This window comes from Ricinus communis, chromosome 2, assembly GCF_019578655.1.
Source record: "Ricinus communis isolate WT05 ecotype wild-type chromosome 2, ASM1957865v1, whole genome shotgun sequence".
Classification (NCBI taxonomy): Eukaryota; Viridiplantae; Streptophyta; class Magnoliopsida; order Malpighiales; family Euphorbiaceae; genus Ricinus; species Ricinus communis.
The window spans coordinates 5,296,754-5,308,921 of NC_063257.1; the positions used below are offsets into that span (position 1 = coordinate 5,296,754).

Here is a 12,168-nt window from a genome sequence, read left to right on the forward strand (position 1 = left end):
CGAGTGACTCAATATCTAATGGAGACAGACAAAACAAAAGCAAAGACAGACTTAGTTAAGTGGAGGGATTTTAGTTAATTGTATGTTTCTTAGAGATGGCATTGATTGGTAAAATAATGAAGCATGCAAAAGATATATGCCAGGTTGGGTTCGATGTCTGTTTCCTCTTTGGTATTTTATGCCTGTTTTAATTTGATAATCCAATTAAATCCTAACAAGAGAGACAAAGTTCGCTAGAAATTGCCCAATGGAAATGCTTCTATCTTACTCCTTTTTCTTGTTAAGCATCTACTCCCTATCTCTATATTGCACAATCCCAAAAGCTTAACCAAAAATGCCCCTTTTTCTTATACAATGTTTGCTTAAATAAAGACGTAGCTTAAGCCAATATAGGTGACTGTTGCCAGCTCAAACAGATTTAAGACACCACTCCTACTTAGTCCCTTAAATTAATTGGTTTAGGGACCATATTATTATTATTATTATTATTTGCTTAAACAGTATTGGAGTAGCTTTTATGCACATCTTCTCTTGTCCACCGTCTATCACTAATTCATAAATTGTATTATGACTGTCAAATCTAAAAATGATAGATTAGGGAACAACTCGGATAGCATTTTAATTAGTCCTTGCCATCAGCTACTCTTTATGTTCAAGACTATTAATTATACATTTATAAGTATTTATATATATATATAAAAAAACATAAGAAATTTATATAAATCCCATATAATCTTTATAGTTTGCTCTATTTTATATAAAATTAAAATTATAATGTAAAAATTGGCTATTTAAATATAGAGAGCCAAACAATTCTTTATTTTTTACTTAAAAAAAGATAAAAAAAATCTCATTAAAATTATATTTTATAAAATCATTGTATATAATAAATAACTTAATATAAATAAAAGGTGTTTTAGAGATGCTATTAGGGAGCAAAATAAAAACATCAATAAATAAAAAATGAGCACAAAAAAAGAAGAGGACATGTGGCCCTAATACCGATGCACGTGTGATTTTTTTCATTTCTTTTTCTTTTTTTCTTTTTGAAAAGGGACGGTGTCTAATAGTGCAGACACCGGAGATACGGCGGATGTTGTGGCTGTTTGTGGTGGCGGACCACGGTGTTGGGAGGTGTTGCACATGCGTTTAGATAAGCAAATGTTAGAAGCTCAATGCAGAGAGTCCGTCAAATTTGTGTGTGATTTTTGTTTTACTGATAAACTCTTTGTTGATATTAAAGTGTAGAAAGGCGATAATATATTTAGTGGTGAATCTCAAGGTCTTAGGTCGAATTAATTAAGGAGACAAAAACCAAATTATTTTGTTAGGTAAATAGAATGGTTATTTTGTTTTTGTCTACATTTAACTACTTCTCTTGGATTTAATACATTTCATTTTTTGGATTTGTTTTTCTTTTTTCTTAATAATAAAATCCATTAGAGCTTAATAGAGGATGATTCTATAACAAGAGTAACACTACTTGTTTAGCTGTAGATGCTATCTTTTATTTTACATTTTAATTATTTTTTATAAAATCTATAAAAACATGTTTATTTGTTATTATATAAGTTTTGATAATATTTAAAATTTAAAAAATAAATTTAGTTATTTTTTATATAAAAGACATATTAATGTTTATTTTAGAAAGTTTTCAGAAGTTTATTTATAATTATAAAAACATAAGAAATCATTTTCTATTTTTAATTTGAAACAATAATATAAATAAATATAAAATTTTTTAATTCGAAAAATTGTACAAAAAGATTGACAGAAATATTCATATAAATATTGAATTATCGTGGAACCATTTTCTCATTTATATGATTGAAAATTGGTGTATCCACCTTATATAGAGTTTCATCTTAAATAGGATTCCTCTTCAAATAGGATCTTTTTCTTAGATAGGAATTGTCTTCATATCAATTAAAATTGAATTGAATCCACTTCAAATTTCAATATATAATGGGCTTGTAATACTCATAAATCTATAGTTTTATTTTAATAACTTATTAATATAATTAGATATTAAATTAACTATTTATTTACAGTAGTTAATTATTTACCAATCAAATACATTAGTAGTATTCTCTGAAAATTATGAGATTTATTCATATAATTTTAACTTTTATAGATAACTACAAATTATATATGAATTCACTAGCAATTTAGATTAGTAAAATAACATATAGAATTAATAGATTAATTAAAATAGTACCGATTAATTTTTAATAATTAAAATATAAATTTTATAACAATAATATACCATAATAATATTTTGAAAAAATTCTTACATTAGAATTAGAGTGACTATTACTAACTATTTTATAAAAACAGGGTTTTTCGTTAATATAAGATAGAGGGGCTCAATACTTTTTAAATCATGACATAATAATAATAATAATATCATTTAAGCATCTTTTGGATTGGTATCTTTTAGATTTCTTGAAATATAATTTCAGATTTATGATGTATAATAGAGAAATTTCCATTTAATGCATCTGAATATAAAATAAAGCTACAAGTTGGTTTCCGTTACTATAATTAATTATTTTCCTTTGATTGGATCCATTATTATTGACTATATAGTATGGACATACATAACGATATTGTCTCACATAGAGTATTCCTTAGTTTGCATATTCATCTTGCCAGCTTATATATGTACATTTTTATTTTTTCTAGCCTGGAAAGATTAAAATTCTTTCTTTAATTTTAATACAATCTCACCTTACCATTAATTAAAACTTCAGTAAAATAAAAATGCATATAGACCTCGGCTCCTTGATCATTTAGTTAATTTAATATTTAAACTTTTGCTTTTCTGTGATATTTTAATATTTTTTCGATATGTATTTTTATTCAATGCATCCAAATATATCGCATAAAAGTGTTTAGATATTACTAAAAAATAAAATTTATGTGTATGTTAAGTTAAGTTGAAAGTTAAAAATATTTATATATTAAAAGAAAATAACTTATTAGATTTATATTAAAAATTAAAGTGTTAAAAGTGATTAATCAATGCAAGTTTAGAAGTATAAATATATATTTAGCCTTTCAATCATGCATTGAAAATATCGAACAGATTAAGAATATAAATTTATGAAAGTGAAATAGCCACATAATTAATCATTATATTTTCTTTTTGTTCATATAGAAAAATAAGTAAAAAGTTTCAACTTAAGACTTTCACTCGAATTGAATAGAGCTCTCCACTGGCCAAATACTAATGGTTAATTAACCATTATATGAGTAGAACAATATTCACAGCCAAACAGAAAGAAGGGAATCCTGCAAATTACGTGGATGCATGGTAAAGCCTGTGGTCTAAAGAATGTGTAAACATATGAAATAATCTCTTGCTTTGTGTGAGAACAAGATTCAGTCAAATGCTGAATATTTTGGGTTAATCTCTGGTCAATATGTCCTAACCATATGGCCTAACATTGGGTTTCTAGCAGTAAAGAAAAGAATACAATGGATTAGTTTTTAAAAGAAAAAGAAAAGAAAAATTGTATAGTGGTGGGTATGAACGACACTCTGTTAAGCTCGGATCTCAAGTGCTAACATCAGTACAACATTTCTTCTTGTTCTTCTTTAGACCCATTTTGTTGTTCCTCTCTTCTTTCATTTAAAAAATTGGAACATGGGCATTGAGATTGGCACAAAACTGACATGAACCGTATGGAGGCAAAAGGGTTCTATTTTTCTTTTGTTCTCTGTAACCCCCCCATCAAAGAGCAAAAAAAATAAAAATTAATTAAAGTTGTTAGGAGAATTTCTTTTCTTTTCTTTTCTTTTTTCTGATAGTGAAAACTGCAAAAGTGGGAAAACAAAAGGTAAAATTCAAAGCAAAGAAAAGGAACATTTCAAAGAAAAGAAACATGAGATAAGAGGGAGAGAAAAGGGATAGAAATTTGTGTCCCTTTTAAAGTCTCTTTATAAGGAACCAATATTTTTGTTTTCGAGCACATGCCAATGGATGCTAATCTTAGAACAAAGGCATCCTAAGTTATTTCCATGTCCTTATCCAATTTTTTGTTTTTTTTTTTTCTTTCTTTAACCGTAAGGGTTGCTTAGTTTTCACTGTATTCGCATGCATAGAAAAGGATTTGTGTTGGCTTCTTGTGGCAATGTAATGTATCCTCCTCCAAGAGCTCCATATTTTACCAAATTTTGTATGGAAATTGGGATTATCACCGATCCTTTTTTTTTTAATTCTATGTATTATCATGGGTTTAATAGTTTAGTATTCGCACATCTTGTTAAACAGTGCAAGAGATCAGAGATGCAAACTCTAATAATATACTCCCCTAATTGTACTAAAACGAAGAGTGCTCTAGTATTGATATATATAATATATAAATTAATTAAATACATATTAAAGACTTGATATCACACTGGTGGCTTGAGATTTATTATTTAACAATTAAAAATGAAACTTCCTTTTATTTCGAAAAATTTGTAGAACCATAGTTAACTTGAAATGAAAGTCAAACTCGTTATTGCAATACGAACCTTAAAATTAAATGAAAGTGATCCAATCAAAACCTAATCCGAGCGGTCTTATACAAAACATAAATACCTTAAGAATTGTCCTTAGAAATCAAACTGAAGTCCTTTACCTCATTGAAAATGTCCTTTTTGCTCTTGTTAGACACCATATGTATAGAAATCTTAAAAAAGAAAAGAAAAAAAAAAAAACAGAATTCAAATACCATTGTTGTCCTGCAAGAGAAAAAGAAGTGAATGGAGGAAGTCAAGGTAAATGCTAAAGCGATAAGAAATCTTTTAACCCCCAAAACTTTTGGCGCTAAGAGAGATCAAAACAAATGATTCAATTGATAAACAAAAGCCCCTAGTCGAGGAGCATCTATTCGAGGAAATTAAACCAAAAATATTGGACCAGAAACTTTAGGTTAATTAATGTCGTTAGTAATATGACCTCTTTCTAAAGTTGTTCCTTGACTTGGAATTACATCAATGCTTCAACCATTTGTTTTATTGCACCATTCCCAAGTAAATTGTGATGGCCTGTTCCTTCTACGCAGTAGTCATGTCTTTAACTTCATAAACTGAAATTAAACCCAAGATTAACGACTTAATTATCTACCTAATTGACCATGTTTTTAACCCAATTTCTGGCTGACTGAAATGTCGTTGAGGAAAATTTTCTTGTACTTGTCTTTTAGATTTTGCATTTACAGAACTTAAAGGAGACGCTCCTAAAAAGTGCAAAAGAAAGCAAAAGGGTGTCTCTCTTTTTGTGATTCTTTGGGCTGTAAATAAATCAAATTTAATTATTTATTATTTTATTTCAAAGAAAAGAAATACTTGACAGAACGTTCAATTTCCACATCATAGATTTTGGATGATTTTGAGAAGATTTTCTAATTTCATGATTGAGTTTATTTTAGCTTTTTCGGCCACAGGGAAATGAGTTTGAGAACTGGAGAATTGGAAGTTGTTTTTTTGGTACGTGTCACTAAAATTAAATGGTTACCCAAAATGCCTGTCCTTGGAACTTCTTAGATTCTCTAATATAAAGCAAATTCTTTTACGAATTTTGTAAAGGCAATGCATGTAGACTTTTTGCAAGTAGCAATATTCTATTTGCATTCCAAAAGTTATACTTGCAGACCAACGTAACTTTCATACATTTTGGAGAACCTCCTTTTTAGTTTTTAATATCATATTTTAAAATTATTTTTATATAATTAAAAAAAGTAGGTTTTTAATTTTTTATTTTATTAAATTTATTTTTAGTTTTTTTTTTTATATAAATTATTTAAGGAATTTACATGAGTACAGTTGGCCAAAATCAAAAAGGTTTACCTACTGGTTAAATTGGAGAATAAATATGTATTTCTGACTAAGAGGTGAACACTTGAGTACTTAATTTTTTTTATTTTAAAGAAAATCTAATCCATTTAATAATAATAACTTGCTATTATGAATAATCTAAAATTGGTAATACTATTAATTATCATTTATAATCCAAATAATCTAAACATTATTGTTACAATTAAAGATTGAAGAATAAAATATTTTACTTAAAAGAAATTCACCTAAAAAGAGTAAAGGCTCCTCCTCCTACTAAAGCAGATGACAAGTACTCAAACACTTTTGTTATTGAGAATATGTAGGAATGCAATTGGGAAGGGGAAAGATATTGAGCAAACAATGGTTCCCATTTTATTTTTTATAATCCGAATTTAATTATTGTTAATAAATTAATTTCAAAATATATAAATAATGCAGTTATAAGAAAGTTAACATTGTTGTATAAATCATTAATAATATATATATATTTGAAAGAAAAATAGTTCATATCTAACAGCAAATTTTCTTTTTGAAATGCAAAGGCTTGTCCCCCACCCCAACAAAAGTAGAGGACAATTCCTCCAACTTGATTGTGGGACTATTTTTATTCTAACATCAAATTTTCCATCTCACTAAATAACCTAAACTGGGGTTTCTTTTTCCAAGCTTTAACCATTTTATTATTTTGGGAAGACAATCCATTATGGTACTTATTTAATGATGCAGCATTCATCCATTTAATCATACAGCTCTCAATATTAATTACTAAGATATGTACATATGTATCATTGGCAACAATACTGCCACATTTTAGGTAACCAAATTTAATTTGTGCCCCCAATAAAATAAAAAGATACGTTGCAATATAGGTAAACAGTCGCCAATCAAATCCAACATAATTTTGGATTTGGATGTAAGAATTCAAGACTTACCAAATTCAAAAAAAAAAAAAATCATTATAGATTTCTAGGATTGGCTCCATAATAATTCACATAATGTTATTACAAAAATCATATAAAATAAATGTGTTATTCACATGCATGTATCTTATTATAATAATTATTGTTTCCTTATGATCATTAAACGAAAACATAAAATTTTCAATTTTTCATTATTTATTTAGTAGTTACTCTACGAAACAGGTGGATTTTCTTTTTCTTTTTTTTTTTTAAAGGAAAAGTATATGGAATTCCATAATAATATTATTTTCTTTATTGGATCGTGCGGTTATAAAAAAAAGAAAATGTGTGGGAAAAAAGGCAAAAATATCGGAGAAGGCAGCGCGAGACATAAATTGTGAAGAGAGGGATGTTTCCATTGCGGGAAAATGAAAAGGAAAAAAAAGGACAAGTGGCAGGGCGGGAAAGAAAATAAGACAAGAGTAATGGCTATTGGTCCATCGTGACGTTCCGTACATATTTACTGATTTATCCTGCTTTCTCCAGTCTATTTACAATCGGATGCCACTCAGAAATTGCCAATTCCGTTTCCATTGATCAAAACATTAGATTAACGAGGGACAAAAATAAATTAAAAAAAATAGAGTGAGGAGGAATGGTGATCTAGATCTCTGACCAATCTGCTTTCACTTAATTTAACACGTGATTTGTCCGTTACTTCATTTGCCGTTAAGACTTTCTTTATACTTATTTTAGTTTCTTCTTTTCAAAGAAAATTTGTTTTGGGGTTAGAATATTACTGTTTGTTTTATTTTCTTCTGCAAATTTATTCTATTAACTTATGATGTTAAGTTGCCGTTTTGATCGATTGACTTCTTCTTTTTAGTACAGAATTTCATATTAGAAGTAGAAAATTCAGCAAAAGATCCCTTTATGATCTTAAGATCTCAAATTTAATTAGTAAGGTATTAGACTTCTATTATCGTGAAAATTAATCTTGGAAGAGTCTCAACAGATTTGATGTTTGATTTATTTTTTTTATAGAACTTCACATTTATACTATTTAATAAATTAGTAATTTCACATATTTTTTTATTTTTGCTGTGTAATTTGTACTTTTTGGATATATAATTAATTTTATTCGAACTAGAGAGTTATTCAAATAAAAAACTTTCAATAAAGATTTTGGAATCTAATAAGGTTTTAGAATGTGATAATTCTAATTATTTAATTAAATATTATATTAATGAATTTTTTTTATTTTAACCATATAGATTTTTTTTAACTGAATAAAAGGAAAAAAAAAAAGATGCACATGACAAAATGCACATCCACTCAATTTATATAAAGGTCATAGCACAGTATAATTTTCTTTTGGTAATATTGACATAGTAAATAGCAAAACGGCATAAAAATAAAGAAAAGGCTCCAGCGTAAAACTGCCACGTATTAGGGTAAACAAAAAAATTGCAGCCCAACGAGAAGTTCCCACGTTACGACATTGTTAATGGTTGTTTTAAGACACCAATCCTTGTACAGACAATACAATACACACTCTCTCTTTCTCTTTCTACCAAATCTTGTATTTGCCCTTCTTTGTGTATTTTTTTTGCACTAAACATTTCTTTTCCTTTTGATTCTCATATCTATAGATTGCCCTCTCTCTCTCTCTCTCTCTCTCTATGTTGCCTTTTGCCCTAAAAAGAGGCACTCATATCCTCTTCATAAACCCCATCTGCTCCTGCTAGCAGCAGTCTTTTCAGCCCCCAACTTGGAGAGAGAGATTGGTTTTTTGTTTTTTTTGTATTCTTAAAAAAAGGAAGACCCATTCTTTGTTCTTCTTCAAATTTCATTCTTTGATACTAAAAATCTGTTTTTTTTTTTTTATGCGTAAAGCCTCTGTGTGAACACACACATTAAAAACCCACTGTTTTAATCACCGTTTGCAATATAGAAAGAAAGAAAGAATTTTTATTCATGGCACCAAGTTTTGATTGTGCGGTTTCAAGTTTACTATGTGCAGAAGATAACATTAGCATTTTTGATGATGATAATAATAAAGATTATTGTTATGGTGATGTTGTGGATGAGTTTGAGGGCAGTTGGCATCATGGGAATCATCGAATCAATCATCAAGACAGAGGCTTTGATGTTAGTTTGCCAATGCTGAGTGAGGAGTGTTTGAGGTTGATGGTTGAGAAAGAGTGCCAGCATTTGCCTAATGCAGATTATTTAAAGAGGCTGAGAAGAGGGGAGTTGGATTTGGGTGCCAGAAAAGAGGCTATTGATTGGATAGGAAAGGTGGGTTGTGTTATTTTCTTTTGGATGTTTAATCACATACCGTCAATCTTTTGTTAGTCTTCCCCACTTCTTCTTTCTCTTATTTCTGGTGAAAATATATGGTCGATACAATTATGGTCTTCTTTTTCTTATCATTGTCCTGGACACCTGAATTAGGAAGGAGAAGAAGGAGGAGAAAAAGGAAAAGGGAAAACAGTTTTTTCTTTTAATCTCAATTTTGGCTACTTGTTTAGAGTTAAAATATTTTCTCAAATTAAGTTAGAATTGTCAAAATTTAAAGATTTGGACAAAGTTGCAAAAGTGGAAAAGATTTGGATTTCTTTTTAATCAATAGGCCTTCACTTTATCACAACATTGTTGTTTCTATTATGTTCTCATAAATGGAATCCTTTTTATATTTCTTGCTTGAATGAATGGTTGAGGTGTTCACTAGTTTCTTTTTCAAAGAGCAAGACATTTTGTTTTAATATTGGGGTTTTGATATTTTTTAATGTCAAGTTTCTGGAGATGGATTTTGATTGATTTGAATCCTCTAGGCAAGTATTGCCATGGTGTTTGTGCTCCTCTTTGATATTGGTGTTAAATGAAATGGGTAGGGCATGTATGTTGTTCTTTCTTTTTTCTTTCTGTTGGAATTTTTTGTTCCCTTTCACAGTTGCTCTATCTGAAATGGGTTTGGTGGGTTCCCTTCTTTTCTCCCCTTTTTCGGGTAGATGCGGATTTGTTAATTGCATTTTTGTGTATGCTTTATGCATATTTTGTCTTTGCCTTTTTTCTCTTCCACTTGATTAGTCTCATGTGCATATATTTTCTTACTTTGGTTTTTTGTTTTCTCTCTTTTGATTAGTCTAATGCCTAACATCATTATTAATATGAGTTGTAATTTTCTTTTATTTCCTTTCTGCTCTATTCAATTCTCTTGCAATTCCTTTGTGGAATTCAGTTGGCGGTCAATAATGCAAATGCTTTGTTGGTTCAATAGGTTCATGCCCATTTTGGTTTTGGACCACTTTCTGCCTATTTATCAATAAATTACTTGGATAGATTTCTCTCTGCCTACGAATTGCCTGTAAGTTGAAGCTTAAACACACATCATTTTTATCTCATACGTTTCTTGTAACCCTATTCTCACATTGCTCAAGATTCGCATTGATTGCAATTGCAGAAGGGTAAAGATTGGATGATGCAGTTATTGGCTGTGGCATGTTTATCTATTGCAGCCAAAATGGAGGAGACAGAAGTTCCAATTTTCCTAGATTTACAGGTGAAAATCAACCAATATTATATATCTCTGCATTAATTGTATGTTTTAGTATTTGTTTGGAACTAACAGGTATATCTCCTGATGTTAACAGGTGGGTGAATCAAGATTTGTATTTGAAGCAAGAACTATCCAAAGAATGGAGCTTCTTGTACTCAGCACATTAAGTTGGAGAATGAAGGCAATTACACCTTTCTCCTTCATAGACGATTTCCTTAACAAGATCAATAATGATGAAAACCCACCTACATCTTTAATCTTGCAATCGATCCAGCTCATATTAAGCATAATTAAAGGTCCTTCTTCTTTCCTCTCTCACTAGCACATCTTGGCATTGTCCTAGCTATAATATCTCTTTGCAGTTTTGACAGTTGTGAATGGGATATTTGAGGGAGGGAGTCTGATGTTTTTGGTGGGTGGGAATTCAATGCAGGGATTGACTTCTTGGAATTTAGGCCCTCTGAGGTTGCAGCAGCAGTGACCATAGCTGTTGTGGGGGAAATCAGAACAGTGGATGCTGAGCAAGCAATTTTTGTTCTATCTCAGCATATACAAAAGGTAAAATTGGTGCCTTGGTGGTCCAAATCCTTAAGGACCAAAACTAATAAAAGGGAACATAAATAATGATTTTCCTGTTGATCGTGTATACCCTTTTGAGTTTGATTACTTGCATAAGTGACCAATTGAGAAATGTTATATGTACATGAATATTGATCATCTTTGTTGGTACACTTGAGTTCACCAATCAAATCCCTTTTCCCTAACAAGCAAAAATGAGAAAGAAAGTTAGTACTGATGATTTCTTTCTCACAATTTTGTTTTTTCACAGGAAAAAGTGCTCAAATGTTTTCAACTAATTCAAGATTTTTCACTGATTGGTGGGGCTATTAAGGATACAAATGTTAGAATCCTATCTGTGCCCCAAAGTCCAATTGGGGTGTTGGATGCTGCATGCCTGAGCTATAGAAGTGATGAATCAACTGTTGGGTCATGTGCAAATTCCTCACAAGATACTCCTGAGGCCAAAAGGAAGAAACTAAATAAACCATGGGAGTGATGAAAGATGGAATTTCAGAGAGGACCTTATTTCAATTTTCCAAAATCTGAAGTTTTGGTGTGTCTGAAAATGAAGGTGCTGCCAAAAGGAGATAGAGGGAAAAAAATTAAAAGAAAAAGAAAATGGCAGAAAGAGAAAAATGGAAAATGCACAGGAGGAATATAAATTCAATAAGTTGGGTCATGGTAGGAGGATGGAGCCTGGAGGGGGGGCAGAAGTGGAAAAGAAAATGTTTCATGCACTTGCCATGAACAGAACCAGCTGTTAAATATTAGATTTCTTAACAGCTACAAACAAGTAGAGATAAGAAATATATTGGTTACAGTTTTTTTTTTTTTTTTTTTTTACAATTTTTAATTTTTGTCTGTAATTTGTTTCTAGGGTTTTCTTGGTTAAAACAAAAAATATAAAAAAAAAATAGAAGAGAAAAGGCTTTAAAAAGATAATATGGGATATATTCTAGTTTGTTTGAAAAATTATTGTTTTATGGAGGATGAGGATTCAGGAAATAAGGAGAGTAGTACCCTCCAATAAAGAAACACTCTCTCTCTCTCTGAATTATTTAATTGTTTTGTGTCTGAAATCATCAGTTACTTTGGACCTGTTAGTTTGACCATTTGTCTTGATTTTTAAACTTTCCTCGTTTGTCTGGCTGGTGGCTAAGTAATCCTTACTAAATTATTTTGAAAAAATATAAAAAGAAAAGAAAAGCCTCTAATTCTAACATTTTTCTATGCATAAAATAGCAACTGCTGGTTAACTTTTGGGGAAAATTGTAAGCTGGAGCATTGAATAGTCTGATAGACAAGGCATGAGATGACACA

At 29.8% G+C, this 12,168-nt stretch overlaps 1 protein-coding gene across 1 annotated transcript; it reads left to right on the forward strand.

Annotated features, from left to right (window-relative positions):
• Nucleotides 1-8,267: 8,267 nt before the first annotated feature.
• LOC8268388 (cyclin-D4-1) lies at nucleotides 8,268-11,678 on the forward strand. Its single transcript, XM_002513968.4, has 6 exons — nucleotides 8,268-9,026; nucleotides 10,009-10,095; nucleotides 10,192-10,290; nucleotides 10,382-10,583; nucleotides 10,721-10,845; nucleotides 11,117-11,678. The coding sequence occupies exons 1-6, from the start codon at nucleotides 8,703-8,705 to the stop codon at nucleotides 11,342-11,344; spliced, it is 1,065 nt and encodes a 354-aa protein (XP_002514014.1). The 5' UTR covers nucleotides 8,268-8,702; the 3' UTR covers nucleotides 11,345-11,678.
• The last annotated feature ends 490 nt before the right edge of the window (nucleotides 11,679-12,168 follow it).

Coding starts and splice junctions, on each gene's coding strand:
- LOC8268388 (XM_002513968.4), top strand. CDS start 8,703: ATGGCACCAAGTTTTGATTGTGCGGTTTCAAGTTTACTATGTGCAGAA. Junction 10,291..10,381: donor CAATTTTCCTAGATTTACAG/GTGAAAATCAAC, acceptor TGATGTTAACAG/GTGGGTGAATCAAGATTTGT. Junction 10,584..10,720: donor CATATTAAGCATAATTAAAG/GTCCTTCTTCTT, acceptor AATTCAATGCAG/GGATTGACTTCTTGGAATTT.